This window comes from Diadema setosum, chromosome 6, assembly GCF_964275005.1.
Source record: "Diadema setosum chromosome 6, eeDiaSeto1, whole genome shotgun sequence".
Taxonomy (NCBI): Eukaryota; Metazoa; Echinodermata; class Echinoidea; order Diadematoida; family Diadematidae; genus Diadema; species Diadema setosum.
In genome coordinates, this window is record NC_092690.1 from 4,615,856 (window position 1) to 4,637,563 (window position 21,708).

At 39.0% G+C, this 21,708-nt stretch overlaps 1 protein-coding gene across 1 annotated transcript; it reads left to right on the forward strand.

The window, feature by feature from the left end:
- Positions 1–620: 620 nt before the first annotated feature.
- LOC140229921 (tyrosine kinase receptor Cad96Ca-like) lies at positions 621–20,848 on the forward strand. Its single transcript, XM_072310121.1, has 9 exons — positions 621–678; positions 1,237–1,407; positions 2,026–2,121; positions 2,393–2,574; positions 6,902–7,006; positions 19,161–19,266; positions 19,630–19,726; positions 20,078–20,177; positions 20,783–20,848. The coding sequence occupies exons 1-9, from the start codon at positions 657–659 to the stop codon at positions 20,846–20,848; spliced, it is 945 nt and encodes a 314-aa protein (XP_072166222.1). The 5' UTR covers positions 621–656.
- Positions 20,849–21,708: the final 860 nt, after the last annotated feature.

Genomic DNA, 21,708 nt, shown 5'->3' on the forward strand with positions numbered 1-21,708 from the left:
CTACGAGGTGATGTCATTTTTTTTTTTTTTGCTTTTTCTTTTACAGGAGTAGCTTTCAGTGGCAGCAGAAAGGGGTGTTAGGCCTACTATGAACATTTACGTTAAAAATTTGAATGGATTCCAAAATCCTGTCTTGTAGTTATGTTTCTAGTATCACTGGTTTGTGTTAATCAGAAATTACACCATAAAAAGGTACTGTATACAGTACTAGTTGAGGTTAGAATTTATACTTGTAAAGTTTTGCGACATATTTAGAAACCACTCTATCAAATAAACAATGTTAAAAAGTTTACAATTCTAAAGGGAATTGAAAGTTTATTTGATCGAAATCGGTTTTGGAAAACCAAGGTAAAAACAAAGAGGTCCTAATAAAAAGTCGTGGCATGTCAGTTTTATTATGATCCCTTCTTTGGATGTCTCAACCATTTCAGGCCAATTTTCATCAAATTAACATTGAATCTTTTTTTTTTTTTTTTTAAATCACATACTCTTTTATTTATCATGAGGTTCCTCATTACCTACAAAAAAAAAAAAAACCTGAATCCTCACCTCAACCAGTACTGTAAAATCCCTTTAAAAACATTCATTCATTTTGCTCGTGTTTGTACCATATTAGGACAGGCTTATCAGGAGGAAGCGGGAACAGTGCTTATGAGATGATCGAAAGCGGAAGCAAAGGTTGTATTCACCTTTTTGCACACGATATCGTTATTGGTTTGAGTTCACAGATGCTCCTTTGGTTACCATCACTAAATCTTGTTCCTGAATATTTGATTTTCATTTTGTTAATATTATTTAGTTGAACATTATAATTATATCATTCAACACAACATGCGTAATTGTTTATTCACTTCACTAATCGTTCTTGGTAGTTAATAGATTATACATGCATGTATTTGTGCATGTGACTGTGTGTGTTTCTAGTTGTGATTGGCATATTTTGAAGCGAGAAGTGACAAACCTCGTTCAACATTTTGAAACAGGATAAATTCTTATATTTGATGACGTCAGAGGGCGTTTCTGGATACTGGGCATATATGAAGCTTTTCATCAGTAATGACCAAACAATAAAATTACTAGCCAGCCTAACATGTGGTCAGATGTTCTGGTGGAAGAGCATCACTAGAGGTCCCTTTTTTTACACGCGTCAAACGCAGAAAACAACAACAACAACAAAAGGAGCGTAGACTGCTATCAGAAACATGAAAGACTACTTTCCTCAATTTGACTTGACAGGTTATGCTGTATATCAACCACTTACACCGAGCACTGCTGCAATTCAAGCTGAAAACTTAACGTTCTTTTCTCGGCTTGGTTCCATCGGCCTAGGGAAGTTTGGCGACGTGTGGAAGGGTGAACTCCGCACAAAACAGGGAGCGGCTTCGGTAGCCCTGAGACAGGTCACAGGTCATTACTAGTAGAACTGTTTCCATAAAATTACAAGATATTTTGTTCCCCAGTTTGGTTTGTGCAGTTTGTAATACATATTATAATTATCTAACAAAAAGTCAGTTGACCTCAGTTATCTATTGCTGTTTGAAGCTAACCTCTAAAGGTACAACATTGTTTTATGATGATAGTAATTGAAGTCTAGCAGGTGTCACTTAACCATTTGCAATGTTAAGAATGTCATTACCCTGTGCAATTCTGAAATTGCTGAGACCTTTTAGATAAGAACACGCTTGACGAGGACATTGTGATGAGAAATACACATTTTGTAGTAATACAAAATAAGTGCTTTATGCAGCCCCACTGATTAAGTGTAAAATACTGCAGTTGCGCATAGTAGAAAAAAAAGAAAAGACTTTTGTGATACTTTTGATAAGTATGGATTTTTTTTTATAACAAAAATAATATTTCCGTGATGGACATAAAAAAATTATGTACTTTGTCAGAACACAATTATGAACCTTAAGCTAATGGAAACATGAGTTTTGAGATATCAATGATGATTGTTTCGTTTCTCAACTTTTATGCAGCCTTTCTAATCATCAAAATATTCTACCTCATATTTCTGCTGTACAGAAAATGTTCCAGACATCATGCAGATAGTGAAATATTTGCAAAAGCTTCCAAACCATCAAAATATTGTGAAGTGTCTTGGATACTGTGAAGAATATCGTAAGTATTACAAGATTACCCCGACAAAAAAATGAAAATCGTGTGATCCCAGCGTAGTTTATTCAAATCTAAATGAAAGGAAAAACACTTTAAACATACTACTATTGATTTTCTCTTTCAGTAAAGAAGTTATTGAATAACATTCATTTGCTTAAGATTACTATATTGGTAATATTCAGGGGGAAAAAAGAACCAAAATTGTTTATAAACCTGAAGTATTTACAACCTTTCCATTGACTTCTGTAAAAACAAATATTGTGACGTCATACAGGTACCACTGTGCATGAATTTGTTTCCGGTGGGACACTGCTGACTTTTCTGCAGTTTAATAACCAGTCCTCAAAATCTCCCTACGGGAACATCAAGCCAGCAAAGCCCCGCTTGGATGAGTCCAAGTTACTCAACTACGCTTGGCAGGTAGCAAAAGGGATGGAATTCCTTGCATCCAACAAGGTAATTACACATGAGAAGCCAATTTTGATTATTTAATATATAAGTGCAAGTAATGCAGACGTACACATTATCTGTGAAATGAGTAAACATTATAGAGGACACCTGCCACTGATTCAGATTTTAAATCTAGAGCTTTTAAGATTTCGAGGATGTAGCTACTTTATTTTCATAGATGATAGCTATCATATGATAATAATGCTCTGTTCTTTTTCTACATGATTTCCTGTTCCATACCAATGCCATGAAATGCCTACTAAAACATTCCTTTATTGACAACTTCGCCGTCATCATCGGAAGAAGGGCGGCCTTATTTATTCTTTTAAATGTGATTACACACTGGACGAGGTGTAGTATTGATGAGCATTGTGTTTCTCCACCGGCTTCCAGTCACCGTCAAAAAAAAAAAAAAAAAAAAAAAAAAAAAAAAAACGCCTAACGTGCTGATGCAATGTATCCAGAGGCCCTTGTATCAGGTTCCTTCTTTTTTCTTCACCATATTTAAAGGGAATGGCTAGTAACTGATCTGTGGGAGTCAGTGGGAATGCTGGGGGTGATTGTTCCAATCCTTGTGGGATTCATTTAAGAGTACATTATATATCTATTGTTGTGTAAAAATTATTTGCTTCAGAATGGTCTCATATTCAAGAAATGTACAGTTTAATCGCCCCGTCACTGTACAGGCATGCTAACCTGTAAACATTGAACTGCACATTACTTGAATATGAGACCATTCTGAAGCAAATAATATTTTCACACAACAATGCTAATGTACTCTTAAATGAATCCCACAAGGATTGAAACAATCATTGCCCAGCATTCCCACTGATTCCAACTGATCAGTTACTAGCCATCCCCTTTAATGAACTAACATATATACATAAATCAAATCTTTATCTTGGTTCGCTGATATAATTCTATACATCTCATTGTTCTCTCACAAAATCAAAATATGCTCCTTGATACTTTAATAGAGAACATGGATTCAAGCTACCAGCCTAAGAGCATTTGGGGTTTTGTTTTGTTTTGTTTTTTTTTTTTGGTTTTATATTCTTTATTTGAATTTCATTCAATATCATGTCCATGTATACAACAAAATTGATATGAACAACAACAACAGTAACAAATTAGATGCTGTATTCTTTTCACTTGTGCTACTAAATCATTTTTTTTTCTAACATACAGTACAATATTTTTGGGTTTCTTTTTTTGTTCAAAGCATGCTTATATCAGGGTAATGACATTAAATTTTTCATTACTCTCAGAAAAAAGCTATCTTGATTAACATGATCTAGCCAATCCATATCTGCCTTATTACACACACACACACCCACACACACACACACACACACACAAATACTTGTGTTGCTGAATCTCTTTTTTATTTTGCAGAGCACATGCTACATATATACGAATATTACAGTAAATTCATCATAACTCTTAAAGAAAAAAACAAGAAATCTTGACAAACTTGATCAATCAATATCTGCTTCATTACTATTATAACTGCCCTTTACACTCCATTGAGAATGCAGTATTTCCCAAACTTGCAATAAACTGGATAACAAAATCATATATAAATGGACCGAACGAAATTCATCATTATTTAACCTATCAACCTATCCACCACCCCCCCCCCCCTTGTAGAAGTCAAAATAACCATATGTGCATATCATCAAAACAAACCGTATTCCGCTTAACCCTCGAAACTTGCACACCGTTACTCTACTATTACCTAACTACACCTACCTTACCCCGCCCATCCCCACGTTGACTTCTTTACACAGGCATAACGTACCCCGCCCTCAATCCCCCCCCCCCCCCCGCCGGAAACTTACCCTCAGCATACACCCATACAAACACATTTAACCTCAACAACAACAACAACAACAAATATACCCACACGCGCACACCCACAAACACAAACAATAACACACCAAATCACACTGCAGACATTTCGTATTATCGGTGCCAGGTAAAAATGGCAGAGGTAAAAGTGGCAGAGGTAAAAATGGCAGAGGTAAAAATGGCATGGGAAAAAATGGCAGAGGTAAAAATGGCAGAGGTAAAAATGGCAGAGGTAAAAATGGCAGGGGTAAAAATGGCAGGGGTAAAAATGGCAGGGGTGAAAATGGCAGAGGTAAAAATGGCAGAGGTAAAAATGGCAGGGGTAAAAATGGCAGGGGTAAAAATGGCAGAGGTAAAAATGGCAGAGGTAAAATGTTAGAAGTAATGAGAGCGGTTTCGTCAGAGATAAACGTATAAAGAGGTTTTGAATGATAGCCTAGCCAGAGCAAACTGTATTTATCGAATTATCAAATCCAAAACTGCAGATTTGAAGAATGTTTATTGAATTAGGTTTTTTAAAAAGATTAGAGCACTCTCATTATTCTGAGTTTGATTCAAGTGCAGTGGCGTAGTCTGTCTGTTCAGAGGAATGATAAACCAGCTAAGAGCCTAATAGGCCTATGGAAATTATTTTTATTATTCATTATTTTTATTGTTATTATTATTATTACTGTTATCTATCATTATAAGGGGGGGTCCAACAATGCTGCAAAGCCTTTAAACAGTATAATCCTACGTTGCTTCGCCCAATGAAGTTACCACACACACACACACACACACGCACGAACCCACTTTTGGTATAAACATAATGACCACTTCTATACGCAGATATACATACTCTCACATACACACTCTTACACAACAAACGAATTCCGCTCACGCCCAGGCTAGTATTTTGTCATTATTTCTCATTTTTTGAACTGTTTAGTGTAAAGAAGTGAAGGAGACATAGTCGAGGCAAACCGCTAATTTTTCACCTGTTCTATGTCATTTTCTCACATTCAGGTTTCGTAAGAGCCTATTTATCTCACAAGGCCTGATCGCGACATAATGTACAAGTAAAAATACAAAACGCAAAAAACAAACTACAGCAGATGTATCGGCAGACATAAGTAAGCTCTTGCAAAATATTTTATTACATTGTTCAAGCATCACATGGCGCAAAAACAAATATCTCGAAGTTTAATGTGGTCACTTTACAAACTTATGCATATTAAAACTGGAGATGAATTTTAGCAACAAACTGTTCTAGTGAGAGAAAAAAAAAACGATAGTTTGCCATGGGATTTCTTTCAATTTCTTTAAAAAAAACGTAAAAGTTTGATGCCTTTCAAACTTAGCTGTTGCCCCAAAGCATGGGCGTAAATCCCGGAACAAACCAGAATCAGGTCAATAGCACCATTAGACCCAGAGATAATCGCAACTGTCTATGTCAAATGGCGACCATTTTGAAATCCAATATGACGGACATAAAGAGAGAATTCCAAGCGGCCCAATATCTGAAAATGTTTGCAATATGTTAATGTACATTTGTGCCAAATTTGGTGCTTGTATCACAAAATGCACGATAGGTTTGCTAAGCTGCCCCACTAAGAGTATTTAGTGAAACCCCTTTATATATAAAACATTTTCGTGTAATTAATGATTTGTTTAACCCCTTATTTTGGGGGAATGGGACATCAAGCGGGGAGAAATGAGACAACCTGGAGAGAAATTGGATAACCATCATGACCAAAGTAGGAATGACATGTGCCGCGGGAAGAAATGTAACACTGCCCTATCAACTTTCTCCCAGTGGTAACAGAAACAGTAAAAGATCCCTGCCAATTTTTCATACCTGCGTGTCTGTTATCATGCAATTTTATTTTCAGAAGTTTGCACACTTATTAAAATACCTATTAACATAGTATAGGACCTACTAGATCTATAGTAAGTTTGATATTTTACTGACAAGATACCTGTAGAGCTGTACATATAGTGGTTAATATATCCATTTTCAGGTGTACCGAGGCTCATCTTTTTACTGATATAATTGGATTGTTGACTGGCGAAGCGTTTTTCAAGATACACGATTGTCCCATATTTCTCCCCATGTCCCATTTCTCCCCGGTCTCCCCCGTGCTTTATTTCAGAAGGCACGAAAAAGAAAAAAAAAATCTGTCACTTTTACCTCGTCCTCTTGCATTTCAATGACTAAATTTTTATCAATGGTATTTTTATCTCTAGCATTTTGACCACTGACATTTCGACCACTGACAACTTTTACCTTTGACATTTTTACCACTGACATAATTATTTACCTCTGACATTTTTACCTCTGACATTTTTACAGAATAAAACTGTGTCCATTTCTGTGTGTGTGTGCGTGTGCGTGTGTGTGTGTTTGTGTTCTCAATATTTTGAGAAAAATAGGTTAATAACCTTCTCTTAAGCCGGTAACTCATGAAATATTAACGGATTCATAACTTAATATCAAATTTAGATTATCCTCGGGAACCTGTGTGCTCACAACATAATGATGACGGAAGACCGGATCTGTAAGATTTCTGACTATGGGATGACGTCATTCATGCCACTCTCTGGAAGTGTAAGTCCTCATCAAGCATGATTATCGTGGAATGAATTATTATATACCCATCTGAGCATGATTACTAATTCAAACAAGGAGCAGATATCCCACGTAACAACAACATTAGTCGGGTTTTTTTCTGAAATGGTTATCAATATTCCTATATAATGTTAATACTAAGCACTCAACAATAAAATATGATTTCTCCTGAAACAAAATTTACTGAGCGAATTATTTTGATGCCACATAGTGATATTAAGCAATTTGTCCCATGATACCTACCTAATGTTGAATTGTGTGAAATCAGAATTATATGTCCATTTTCAGATCAGACGAGTTAGCTCTCTCACAGAATTTTCTTTTGAAGATAGTACTATCCCCATCAGTCCGTCAGAGATCTCTGCTTTATTGTAGATAAACACCTGAATTTTCAACAACACATCAAGAACTCATGTCGTTCTGCTGCTAGGGGTATTTGTCAAATTTGTAAAAGTCGATCTATTATTGGATCAGTCTTTAACTGAACGTCTTATTCATGCATTTATATCTTTTCATCTTGTTTACTGTTATTCTCTTCTTGCTGGCATCCCTCTTCTTGTTTCGCACCAAACAAAGAATTCAAAATACAGCTGCTAGGCTTGTGACCCTTACAAAAAGATCTTATCAAATTACTAAAGCACTCCAATCCTTCCACTGGCTCTCCACACATAAAAGTATCACCATTAATATCCTTCTCATTGTTTAAAAGATATGTAATAATCTTGCCCCATCTTATCTTAAAGACTTGATTTACCTTCGTTCCTCAACTTCAACCCGTTCTCTCCGTCCTTCCACTTTGCAACTACATCACATTCTCCCCACGCTTTTACCTATTATGGTGACAGGGTTCTATCTGTTATTTCTCCATCTATTTGGAACAGACTCCCTCTTTATATTCGAAATGCTGAAAGTGTTGATAAGTTTAAATCATCGCTGAGAACTAATCTCCTTTATTCAATATCATTTTTTGTTATGTTATACGTATAGTGCTATATTTTGGTTTAACTTTTTTCTGTAAAAAAACGTTAGTACTAAGCGCTATATACACTGATATAAGTGTCATTTGCTATTGTTATCCACTGAAAAAGTAAAATTCTGCAAAGAAACCAACAAAAATGATTAGGCGTACTGCGTTCACTCCTTAATCAGTAAGTCCTATAAATCATTACTCTTATTACACACTAAGCTTAACACGTGCATTTGCTCTGTTCATTATCGTGGCATTCAATAAATGGGGGGGGATGTGGAGCCGGGAAATGTGCAAACGCCGGGAATTGTGCAAACGTCTTGCCGGGAAATGTGCAAACGCCGGGAAATGTGCAAACGTCTTGCCAGGAAATGTGCAAACGCCGGGAAATGTGCAAACGTTTCGCCGGGAAATGTGCAAATTTCATCAACGGGAAATGTGCAAAAGTTCAATTTTGCCGGGAAATGTGCAAAACGTCGCCGGGAAATGTGCAAATCATTTACTTTAGCGATATTGTGTATAAAGATAGTAGATAAACTTCATATCAAAACTGCCCATGAACTTCTACCATTTAGATTTTCTTAATGAAATCCTTGACAGATTTTCAACAAAATTGGCAGGTAGCACGATTATGGCAATGGGATCTCAATTTGTTTATATAGTAGCCACCCCCCCCCCCTGAAAAAGGGGAGGGGGCCTCAAAGTCCCAGAACTACGGTATTATCGAAATTCTTCTTGTATTATATAACCAAATAAGAATGAGCTAGGTTGGTTCTTTAAAGATATTGATGACAGGAGTTCACGTTTAATGACAGATCCAGGGATGCAGGGCACGGGGCCATAAGTGGGGAGGAGTCTTCAAATTGAAGCCTCAGAGTCCCTAATCTAGTGCTATGAAGACATTAATGGCTGAAATTGCATGTTTGATTATGACGGATCCATGGGTGTCCGGATCGCGGGGGGGGGGGGTGAGGGGAGGAGATGGATTTTCTACATTGTCAGTATCTTTTTGAAAAGTCTAGGACAGATTTTCACTAAACTTGTCAGATAGCCTCATTATACGGTGATATGATCTTTATGAATTAAAATTAGCCCCCAATCCTCCCCACCCACGGAAAAAGGGGGGGAGTTGAAGCCTCAGAGTCCCTAAACTCTGGATTTTTTAAAATCTTTTTCTCTTGAACGAAAAAAAAAAAGAAAAAGATAGAGCTAAGTTAGTGCCTTGAAAACATTAATGACTGAAATTTCATGTTTGATTATGGCGGATCCAGGGGTGCCCTGATTGGGGGTGGGGGTGTGACGGAGAACCGTGATGTGCCTTGGTGAAACCAGGGTGGGGTGGAATAAAAGTGTCCATTCGGGACATGAGAGTTGGAGTTGGCAAACATGGCGTGAACAGTTGCAGTCATTCGGTGCTAATCCAAGAATGTTTTGTCGGTGTATGACAGATATTATGTCGGTGCTGACGGGTGTTCTGTTGGTGCATGACATGTGGGGGCTTGTCCGGGAAATGAACATACAAACAAGCTGTCTTTTGGGTAGTTATTTCGGTGTTTGGTACATCGTTGTAAGTATTGATGCCCGCTGGAAGCATGTGTTGTAGTGTTCGCACTCATGTGAGATGTGTACACGGGTAGCGAACGTAACAGTGTCGTTCGTTCGTAGCGGTATTGTACTGCGTGACATTGCACGGTATGTGTAATGGGGCTGCGTTAGCAGTGGTTGTGAATGGAAGTGCGATTCGCGAAGCGATGCGATGAGTATGTTTTGCGTACTTGTACTGGTCTTCTCGCTAGCTGAATGCCAGGGTTGCAGCATTGATTGCTGGAAATGAAGGGTACGTATTACCGTTTCCGTTATGTCATTTTATCAGATTAGTGTGTCACTTTCTGGTTATTTGGATTAGCATCGTTAGATGTGGCTTTACGAGGAAATTGGCCTCGAGATATACGAGTGTTTGTCAGTTCTGAATTGCTTAGACTATTCTCGTAGTTCGGTACGCAGTGGAGTGTACTGTGGAAGTTGCGTTAGCGACGTAGTCTTGAAATCTAGTCGGAAAGCTAGATGTGAATAATCATGGCAGCCAAGTTCGATGCTGCAGAGTTTGTGAAAGACGTCACTCTTGGTAGAGTGGGAGGGTTAGTGAAAGCCCAATTGATTGAGGTTGCAACTCATGTAGATGCTGATATCAGAGAGTGTAGTCGAAAGAAAGAAATCTTTGCAGTTCTGGTGAAGAAGCTTGAACTGGGTGATGTAGAATATGAACGCACAGACCAGAGTGAGAGTACAGATGAGATTGAGAGTGCTGGTAGAAAAACTGCTCCAAGTACTACTACTACTACTAGACCTAGTGATATGAGGGTAGATTCCACACAACTAGAACTGGCTAGATTGGAGTTAGAAAAAGAAAAAATGAAGGCAGAAAATCTGAGACTTGAACAAGAGTTAATGCAACGTCAAATTGAGTTGACCCAGGCCCAGTCCAGTAGCATCCCAGGGGATAGGCCTAATGTTACTATGTCGAGACCAAAGACGCCCGATATTGCAAAAATGGCAAACACAGTCCCCGCTTTGATGAAGAGGATGTAGACTCTTTCTTTTTCTCCTTTGAGAGAATAGCCAGGAATTTGGCGTGGGAGAAGAAATATTGGTCTATGATAGTACAACAAAAGCTCACAGGCAAGGCACATTCAGTAGTGTCTGCTCTCTCGGATGAGGAGGCAAATAACTATGACACAGTTAAGGAAGCAGTCCTTCTTGCCTATCAGTTAGTCCCAGAAGCCTACAGGCAAAAGTTTCGAGGATATAGGAGAGGTTCGAGACAGACCTACGTAGAGTTTCAGAGAGAAAAAGAAATTCTGTTTGATCGATGGGTTCGATCAATGAAAGTAGATCTCACTTATGAAAATTTTAGAGAGATAGTGTTGATGGAGGAGTTCAAGAAATCGACACCTCCAGATTTGAGAACATATTTGGAAGATCGAAGAGTACATGATGTAAAGAGTGCAGCAGTCACCGCTGACCAGTATGAGTTGACACATAAAGTGAAAACAAAAAGTCCTGAGGGAAAGAGGAAGTTTGATCAGTTGAGAAATCCTGACACTCAAAAGTGGCACAGTAGTCATAGTGAACGCAGGGATAAAGTAAAGACTGAATCACAGAGAGAGCGACCAAAATCGCCACGGCCTCAATACAAAGAAGTGAGATGCTTTTTCTGTGGGAAAACAGGTCACATCAATTCCGAATGTAGGCGATTGCTGGAACAAAATGAAGCAAAAGAAAAACAAAAGCAAAGAGCAACACATGGTTTAGTCCATGCAGACACACGTACACAGAACAGTTCAGATGCTGAAACAAAACAGAAACAGTACCAAGCAGCCACTAATGGTTTTGTTAAGTCAAGTGTAAGTGATGAACAGCGTCATCCAAATGTGAAAAGCAGTGTCTCAAAAATGACAGATACATGTTCAAGTCGTCGTGTAGATGAAAAGTACAAGGACTTCATTTCAAATGGTACAGTTACCATTGCTGAATGTAGAGTATCGGTTGTCATCCTTCGTGATACTGGAGCTACACAGTCCCTCATGGTAGGAGATGTGAAGAGTATGCCCATAGAATGTAACACGGGTAGGAAAGTACTGACACATGATGTCAACGGAGGAACACAGGCGGTCCCTCTATTCCGAGTGAATTTGGATAGTGGACTGATTTCAGGGGAAGTGATTGTGGGAATTGTTCCATTTCTCCCTATGGATGGAGTTTCCTTTTTGCTTGGTAATGACCTTGCAGGAGGTCGAGTGAGTGTCCTTCCGGTTGTTTCCGAAGTCCCAGTGTACGAGCAGGAAACTGAAAAACTCGTCGATGAATTTCCAGAAGTATTTCCAACATGTGCTATCACCAGGTTTCGAGCAAGTGAAGCAGAGCGTGAGAGAAAGGAGTTTGAAAGTGAAATTTCTCTTGGTGACACATTCTTTGGAAAGGTGACTAGTGAAGGTGAAAGAGAACAAAGTTGGGAGGAAGGTGTGTTCAGTCAGCCAGCTTTAATCAAAGCACAGATGGAAGATGAGGAGTTGTTGAAGTTGAGAGAGGGTGCATTGACTGTAGATGAGGCGAAGGGAGTGCCAGAATGTTTCTATGTAAAGTCTGGTGTTTTGATGAGGAAATGGCGTCCTCCAGATCGTCCCGCAGATGAGGACTGGACGGTTGTCGACCAGATAGTTGTTCCTCCGCCGTATCGAAAGGAAATTCTACGTCTTGCACATGAAATTCCAATGGCCGGACACATGGGTGTCAAGAAGACTTTGTGTAGAATCAGAACTCACTTCTTCTGGCCCAAGATGAGAAAGGATGTGTCTGAATTTTGTCGAACGTGTCATGAATGTCAAGTGGTTGGAAAACCACAACATGCCATTAGACCTGCGCCATGGATTCCTATTCCGGCTTTTGAGGAGTTATTTAGCCGTGTGATGGTAGAAGACGTAGGTGCAGTTGTGAGTGAGAGTGTCCTACACAGTGCTGAGAAAAGTGCAGAAGAGTTTGAACATGATGCTCCAGATTCTCAGAGTGTGAGTTTCAAGTCAGGAATGATTCCGCGAGTAGAGAACTCAAAGGCACTAGAAAATCCAGAGTTACTGCTCAGTCATTTGTCTGATTCGGAGAGGCAAGATGTTGTCGACATCTTCCAGGAATTTCCGGAGGTTTGCAGTGATAAATTGGGCTGTGCGAAAGATACTGTTCATACGGTTGATGTTGGTGGAAATACACCCATAAAGCAGCATTCATATCGGATTCATCCTGCTAAGAGAGAACAGGTGGATAGGGAGATAGATTTCATGCTTGCAAATGGAATCGTAGAGCCTAGTAACTCAAACTGGAGTTCCCCAGTAGTGCTAGTCCCAAAGGCAGACGGAACGTCCAGGTTTTGTATAGATTACAGGAAGGTCAATACCATAACCAAGACTGATTCGTTTCCGCTTCCTTTGATTGAGGAATGTATTGATCGGGTAGGAAGTGCTGAGTATGTCAGCAAATTGGATGTGATGAAAGGGTATTGGCAGGTGCCATTAGACAAGGATGCAAGAGAGATCTCGGCGTTTGTCACGCCCTCCGGGTTGTACCAGTATCGTGTCATGCCCTTCGGGATGAAAAATCCCCCCGCAACTTTTCAACGGATGATGAATCGAGTTATTGCTGGTCATGATAACTGTGTTGTCTATATAGACGATGTGTTGGTTTTCAGCAGTACGTGGGAGGAGCATGTTGCTCATCTTCGAGAGCTGTTCCAGAGGTTGTCACATGCAGGACTCGTGGTGAATCTGGCCAAATGCGAGTTCGGGAAAGCTTGTGTGACTTACCTAGGTCACAAAGTAGGCCGAGGTAGCGTCGCACCACGAGATGCCAAGGTCCGTCAGCGCTTCTTGGGAATGTGCGGATTCTACCGGAGATTCGTTCCCAACTTCAGTCACCTGGTGGTGCCCTTGACGGACCTGTTGAAAAAGGGTACAACGTTCCAGTGGTCGGCGAGCTGCCAGGATGCGTTCCAGAAGCTGAAGGCCGTACTCATGAACGATCCCGTGCTCATCGCACCAAACTTCGAGAGGAGCTTCCAGCTAGCTACGGATGCTAGTGACCGAGGAGTAGGAAACGTGCTACTTCAGGATGACGACAACGGACACAGCAAACCCGTGTGTTTCTTCTCCAAAAAACTGAATCGCCATCAGCAAAATTATTCAACTGTGGAGAAGGAATGCCTCAGTGTCGTTTTAGCCGTGCAACATTTCGAAGCGAAATTGGACGGTGGAAGAGACATCGTGGTGTACACTGACCATAACCCATTGACATTCTTAGAACGCTTCAAGCACAAGAATCAGCGTCTCTTCCGTTGGAGTTTGATTCTCCAGCCGTATCCACTGAGAATTGTGCACATAGCAGGAAAGGACAACAAATTAGCAGACGCTTTGGCGCGAGCTTGAAATTGTGTACGCGCTGATAATGTTGCCGAACGATAACAATCTCAAATCTACAGTGAAACCTACATCAAGCTGAACATTTCGAACAAGACTCAAAACAGACAAGAAACTGATGTTGATTTTTTTTTTTTGTATATGACAAAGTATACATGTGTTTATGTATTCTCGTTCAGTTTTTTCCTTTCCCAAGGTTCTGTGAAGGAAGAAATTGTATTTATGTTAATTATGTTTGTTTTAAGCGAAAACAGTATATGTGAGTGATGCTAGGAAGTATGAGAAAGTACTAGTACACGATATTCTGTCTTTATAAGGAGACATCACTTGAAAAATTTTTTGATGTGTTACTCGCCAAGCATTGTATGATATTTTGAAAACCCAACATTACAGGAAGCGCCCGGATACAACATTTGTGGTGTGTAAGATTACAGTGAAAGATGTGCTTCAGTTGCACACTTCTATTTTGATGTCATTCAATGTACCCCAAAGAGTCAAAGGATTCAGATTTGTATGTATACCGATACGTTACCGAGTTAATGCTAGCAAATGCAAAAACAGTATAGCAAAAACACATCCGCGCAGTCACAGGAAAACTGTTGACCAAATGTTCAGTTTTATGTCAACCGGTTTGTGTTAAAACACAAGAATTTGTGTTGTTTTGTATAAATGAAAAAGTGTTGAGTGACAGTGAGGCATAAAGAAGCCAAGATATAATGTCACTTTTGTAAATTAACAACTTGTATGTATATGTATTTCGTTACAGAGTAACAGCGTCACATTTGTGTGTCGAGTCTGATCTCGATATATTCCAGAGTTTGCACATATATTACAACATCTTATCGCGTGACAGTACATATGTGTGAAGGGACAAAAGAAATGTCCGATGGTTAAAATTTTGTTGTTGTTTTGGCTAACTTATGACGCAGAGTTGACATAAGTATAAGATGTATTAGCAAGTACATTGAGTAGATGTACACATGAGTTGACGTGTTTAAATACGATTTTGTTATAATCAAAAATGTGTGCTGTTACCACATTCAGTGAAATTCCAATGAAAGTTTGTGTTGGAGAAACAGACATATCTTTGCAACAGTCAGAACAATTTCGTGAAGAAAGTGTATTTTTGGTTTTCACATTTAAAGATGAAGTGTATGTGTTACCAAAAACAAAATACTATTCATGCCTGAAGTTATGTAAGTTATTGGTCAAGTATGCGAGGATATAATTACAGTCGAGATTACCAGAAAGCACAGTCTCAGTCAAAATATTGATACTACTGGAGAAATGATTGATTACATTTGGTGTAATCTTTCCGGATTATGTGCACTCGTATGTGCACCCGTTGAAAACAGTTTCACATGTGTATTACTGTAGACTGTTGATTTGTGTATTTACATGTTTTGTAGGGGGCTTGTCAAGTTTTCATATATTGTTCTAAAGTGAACAATATGATGCCAGAGTTAACTGATTCTGATAAGGCTCAAAATCAGTAATTATATGTGTAGTATGCCAGGTGATGTTTTAAGAAAACAACACAAAACTAAACTAATACGTGTAGTAAGCAAGAACAGCGAAGTAAGCCTTACAACGAAGGTGTTTATAGTCGAAAAGTTACATTCATAACTTTCTTCTTGTTGGGGGAGGTGTGACGGAGAACCGTGATGTGCCTTGGTGAAACCAGGGTGGGGTGGAATAAAAGTGTCCATTCGGGACATGAGAGTTGGAGTTGGCAAACATGGCGTGAACAGTTGCAGTCATTCGGTGCTAATCCAAGAATGTTTGTCGGTGTATGACAGATATTATGTCGGTGCTGACGGGTGTTCGTTGGTGCATGACAGGGGGGGGGGAGTGATGGAGAGGAGGGGGATTGTCTACATTTACTGCATCTTCTTGATGATTCTCAAGAAGGATTTTCACCAAACTTAGCAGATACCATCTTTACGGTGATATGGTCTTATATGGTAAAATGAGGGGGGAGGAGGAGTTGAAGTTTCAGGTCCCTAAACTCTGGAATTTGTAATCTTCTTCTGTTGAACCGAAGAATATGGAACTACGTTATATGAAGACACTATAGTTACTAAAATTTCAGGTTTGATTATGACGGGTCCAGGAGTGCCCTGATAAGGGTTGTGAGGGGAGGAGGGGGATTTTCCACATTTTCTGCGTAGTCTTGTAAAATCTATGACGGATTTTCACCAAACTTGGCAGATAGTATATTTATTGTGATTCGATCTTAATTTGTTAAATTGAATCCCCCCCCCCCGCCGACTAGGAGAGGGGGGGGGGTGAACCCTCAGAGTCCCTATTCTCTTGATTTTTTTTTTTTAACTTCTTGTCGAACCGATAAAGTTAGTGCCCTGATTGGGGGTAGGTGAGGGTGAGGGGGAGGGGGTGCTGTTATTCCTAAGGGTCGTTAATCCGAAACACGCAAAGTCCCTATACCTAGAGGTTCGTTAATCCGAAAATGAAAAAGGGTTCGTTAATCCAAAAATTTGTGGCGTTATTCCGAAGGTTCGTTATTCCGAAGACTGGTTAATCCGTGAATGAAATTCGGAACAATGAACCTTCGGATTAACGAATCTTAGGAATAAGGAGCCTTCGGAATAATGAACCTTCGGAATAACGAGCTGTAACCAGGGGGAGGAGGGGGATTTTCAAAATTTTCTCCATCTTCTTGAAAAACCTATGACGAATTTTCACCAAACTTGGCAGAGGCATCTTTATGGTGATAGTACTGTAAATACAGTTAATGCATGATGTAGGTTCAAGTTTACTATGACAGATGAAGGGATGCCCAAAAAGGGGAGTGGGTAGGAAGGAGGCTTAATTTTCACAATTTTTGCCTTTTTCCTGAAAACTCAAGACGCATCCCTTGGATAATAAAATCATATATCAGCTTAACAAAACAAAACAAAACAAAACAAAACAAAACTTCTATAAAAATGATGGAGCTAATAGAGTGTTAGTGCCTGTTATGGTAAGTTAAGTTATGAATTAATGTTAAGTGCGGCGGAGGCGGATTTGTCACATATTCAGCTTCTTCTTGAAATCCTTATATAATAGATATTTGCCAAGCTTGAAACGTAGCGCAGCGTATTTATCTGGTGATATGACCTCAATTTGTCTAAAGCACTGCCTCAACCCCTAAGGTGGGAGGAGATGGAGCCCCCTACCCCATCTCCGCCCCTTGAACTTGAAAGGGACCAAGACGAGGGGGGTGGGTCGTTCGGGTGGAATTCAGAATTTTATTGAAAACCCTATACATATGATACAAAACCGGAATACATACTCTTTAAAGATTTTTTTTTTTCATATATACAACCAAGAGTAATAGAACACAATTTTATCACATTTTTAGAAGGTAGATCTATACTTTGATGAAATTTCACGTCTGCTTACTAAATGACGTGGGGGCTACCCTGGTCTTATCCCTAGCTTTGGGGAAGGGAACAACTTGGACTTGTTGCCCCTTCGAACAAAGTGGGATCGCTATTACCCTAGAGATGCTACCTCCCACGTTCGGTGAAAATCCGTGAAAGATTTCTCAAGAGGATGCAGAATATGTGAAAATCCCCCTCCTCCCCCTCACCCCCCCCCCCCATAAGGACACCCCTCGATCCGCCCCAATCAAACGTGAAATAAAATTTCAGGAATTAATGTCTTCATAGCACTAACTAAGCTCTCTTTTCCGGTTTGACAGAAGATAAAAATTGAGTTTAGGGACTCCGAGGCATCAACCCCCCCCCCCTTAAGCGGTGTGTGTGTGTGTATGGGAGGGGGCTCATTTTAACAAATTAGGTGCATATCACCGTAAAGACGCAATCTGCCAATTTTGGTGAAAATCCTTCGTAGATTTTTCAAGAAGATGCTGAAAATGTGGAAAATTCCTCTCCTTGCCCTCACCCCCTCGATCTGGAGACCCCTTGATCCGCGCCATAACCAAACATGAAATTTCATTCATTAACGCTGTGTCTTCATAGCACTAACTTAGCTCTATCTTTATCGGTTTGACAGAAGAAGATCAAAAAAATTCCAGAGTTTAGGGACGCTGAAGCTTCAACCCCCGCAGCCCCACCCCCCCCCCCTTCGGCGGTGGGGGAAGGGGGGGGGACTCATTTGAACAAATTAAGATCATAATTATTACCATAATCTTGCTATCTGTCAAGTTTGGTGAAAATCCCTCATATGTGTTTCAAGAATAAGATGCTAAAAATGTGGAATATCCCCCTCCACCCATCACCCCTCCCCCCCCCCCCCGATCTGGGCACCCCTTGATCCGCCATAATCAAACATGAAATTTCATTCATTAATCACGTTAATGTCTTCATAGCACTAACTTAGCTCTATCTTTTTCGGTTTGACAGAAGAAGATTTTTAAAAAAAAATCCAGATTTTTGGGATGTTTTCGGCGATGGGGAGGGGCGCATTTTAACAAATGAAGATTATATTACCATAAATATGACTGTATTTCACAAGTTGGGTGAAAATCCGTCCTAGATTTTTCGAGAATGTGCTGAAAATGTGGAAAATCCCCCTCCCCCCCCCCCCCCCCTCACGCCCGATCAGGGCACCCCTGTGTCCGCCATGATCAAACATGAAATTTTAGTCATTAATGTCTTCATAGCACTAACTTAGCTCTTTCTTTTTCGGTTCGACAGATGAAGAAAAAAAAATCAAGCGTTTAGGACTCTGAAGCTTCAACTCCTCCCCCCCCCCTTAGGACTGGTGTGGGGGGGGGGGGGCTCATTTTGACAAATTACGATCATATCACCATTAAGATGTTATCTGCCAAATCTGGTGAAAATTCGTTGTAGGGTTTGCAAGAAAATGCTGAAATGTAATAAAAAAAAACAAGACAGATGGTCGCTAAGACAGGTGGTAAAGATGGTAATGGTTCGTGCGCAGCTTTGATTGAGAGTTTCTCTTCCATCTCTACATAATATAGGTGAAATGAATTTTTTGCACATTTCCCGGCGACGTTTTGCACATTTCCCGGCGTTTGCACATTTCCCGGCGAGACGTTTGCACATTTCCAGGCGTTTGCACATTTCCCGGCGTTTGCACATTTCCCGGCTCCACAGGGGAGAGCAGGTTCCTGTAGTTACTTATCTACACTGTATTAAAAAAAAAAAAAAAAAAAAAAAAAAAAAAACTATGCGAAATGCCGCTCATTTGTGTTTTTCCTAATTACTCTTTGCAGAAACCAACGCGCTGGATGTCACCTGAGGGAATGCAGAATAGAAAATGGTCGATTGAGGGTGATGTTTGGTCTTACGGAATCCTTCTTTGGGAAATCGTCACTCTGGGTACGACGTAATATACATAAAATTACACCTCTTTGTTTAATTAACCAAATTCACAAACCTCCATCTATACTGAAAACAAAAACCAAAGCTACAATAATACGAAGTTATTTTGCAAGTGTACTTGGTACAATGATTATATTACACACTTTTTAAAATATCTTAAAATTTACAACTGCAGAGTGTGCACTTTTTGAGACACCTGATTTATACTGCCAATGAATGATCCTGCGAAATTTAGAAGAACAAGTTCAAAGTAGGTAGCAACAAAATGCATGAAAAAAATAACAAAAAGTCTGCTAAGTATGATATTTAAATATGTGAATCTTCTCCTTTTCTCTGTCGTCTTCTCTGCCTCTTTTCAAGGAGCAAGACCATATCCCAAAATGACGATGGACATGGTGAAGCAGCAGGTTACCAAGGGATACAAGATGCCACGCCCTTCTCACTGTGGTCAAGAATTGTGAGTATTTACCTTCACTTCCATCTTTCAGGTGGATGCGATATGATGTATAAGTCGGTTTGTATGTGTGCTTGTTTGCATCGCTGTGTGTGAGTCTTTGAGCGTGTGTGCGCTTGTGCTTAGGTGTGTGTGTGTATGTGTGTGTGTGTGTGTGTGTGCTTGTGTGTGAGTTTGTGTGTGTTTACCTATTCTCGTTGACTAGAATTCTTGTAGATTTCTGGTGCCCAGTACCGAGTCTGTCTAGATTTGACATTTTGTATTTACACTTACAAAATTCAAAGACAGATCAGCGGAAAACAATTTTTGGTCATTGAGCGTCTTATTGTTTACTTCGATCTTTTCTTCGCATAGATACTCTATAATGACCAGCTGCTGGGAAATGGAGCCGGAAAAGAGATGCTCTTATAACGTCATTCAGATGAATCTTGAACCAACAATGGAAGTGTATCACGTAAGCTATCATACCGGTTTCATTTATATAATCCCTTTCACTAATTCAGAGTGAACACACTGGTGAAAGTTACTACTCATCACGTTTATAGCATTAATAATTTTTTACATAATTTGCTGATAGGAGGCCGATGAAATGATTATTTAAGTGTCAGTCCAACAGTTCATGAACTGTCTATTTCACTGGTACATGTAGTTGTATGTTCTTAAAAATACACAAATATGTACGAATATTTGATTATTAAATATCAGATAAAATCTTTACGTGCCTAAGTTACCCATGCATGAGTCTGCTATTGCGTTTTTTCAGTGATTTGTCCAAAAAAAAAAAAAAAAAAAGGTATTGTCAAACACCCCAATTGTCTACGGATATAAATTCATGCTATGGTGTACCCGCACATTGCGTCTAATGATATGTTATGAAACATTTTTTTTTATTAAAAAGAAATGATTAGTGTAAAAATGATACGAGATAACATTTGGGGCCGTATTGAGTATACATCTAATATAATATACATATAATCCCTTTTGATATTATAAAAAAAAATAATTTTGGACTAAAATGATTTTATTTCCACTAAACTGTGCTTACTTTGCTCTTTCAAGGAATACCTGTCACTCCAGAACTTGGATGAGAGATTGTATGAATCTGTGGCCGATATAACAGTCTAGACGTCCATCAAGATAAAAAAAGGCACAATTTCCATGAATTTCGTGAGTTTTTTTTTTTTTTTTTTTTTTTTTGATAGACGTTAACTGTGGCTTCAGATGTTGTTATACATTATGGGATGCGTGTATGTCTGATACTTTCATCAAGTTTTAATTGACTTACGTTACATTTCTGTTAAGTACTACTGAGCTACAGATGTAGAATAGAGTAGCATTTAAACACAAGCGTAACAAAATGAAATAGAATATTGATTAATTTAATACTGCATATTTTGTAATGATTGTCCTAAAGGTTTGTATATCATTTTCATGTTCAAGATTTAAAAACTTTGCTTGTTTATATGCTTTTTGTTGTACTGGTGAATAGGGATTGTATACATGCTATTTTGAAAGAATCTTACGTAATTAAATAACTCTCCATTTCACTGACATGATATCCACAGGTTATAGATGGAGATTAGGTCTTTAGAAGATATTATTTTACATGTTCAGTCGCAGAAACTGACCTATCACAGGATAGTAAAGACTAATCACTCTCGTAAATGAATGATTTCTTGATGGATTCTTGTCATAAGTTTACGGAATATTATGATCCTGTTATTGTTATGGACATTATTGCAAAGTTGTTAACTATTCTATTGTCACTGGCTGTCGTTGCCGGTGCGTTTCATTATCATTATCGTACAGTATTAAATTGTTATGTATTACACCGTGTACAGTCACTGTATGTAAACTGAATTATAAAGGTTTGATCAGTAAACAACTGTAAATATGAGATTTGAGTTTTCGTTCAAGTGATGAATATAGAAATTACCATTGTCTAATCGAAACTTGGAAAACGAGAAAAAATGCATTCTTTTTAG

Excerpts from the sequence above, each read along its gene's own strand:
- LOC140229921 (XM_072310121.1), top strand. The coding sequence starts at position 657 with ATGATCGAAAGCGGAAGCAAAG. Across the intron at positions 679-1,236 it reads GATCGAAAGCGGAAGCAAAG|GTTATGCTGTATATCAACCA; the intron begins GTTGTATTCACC and ends TTGACTTGACAG. Across the intron at positions 2,122-2,392 it reads TGGATACTGTGAAGAATATC|GTACCACTGTGCATGAATTT; the intron begins GTAAGTATTACA and ends GACGTCATACAG.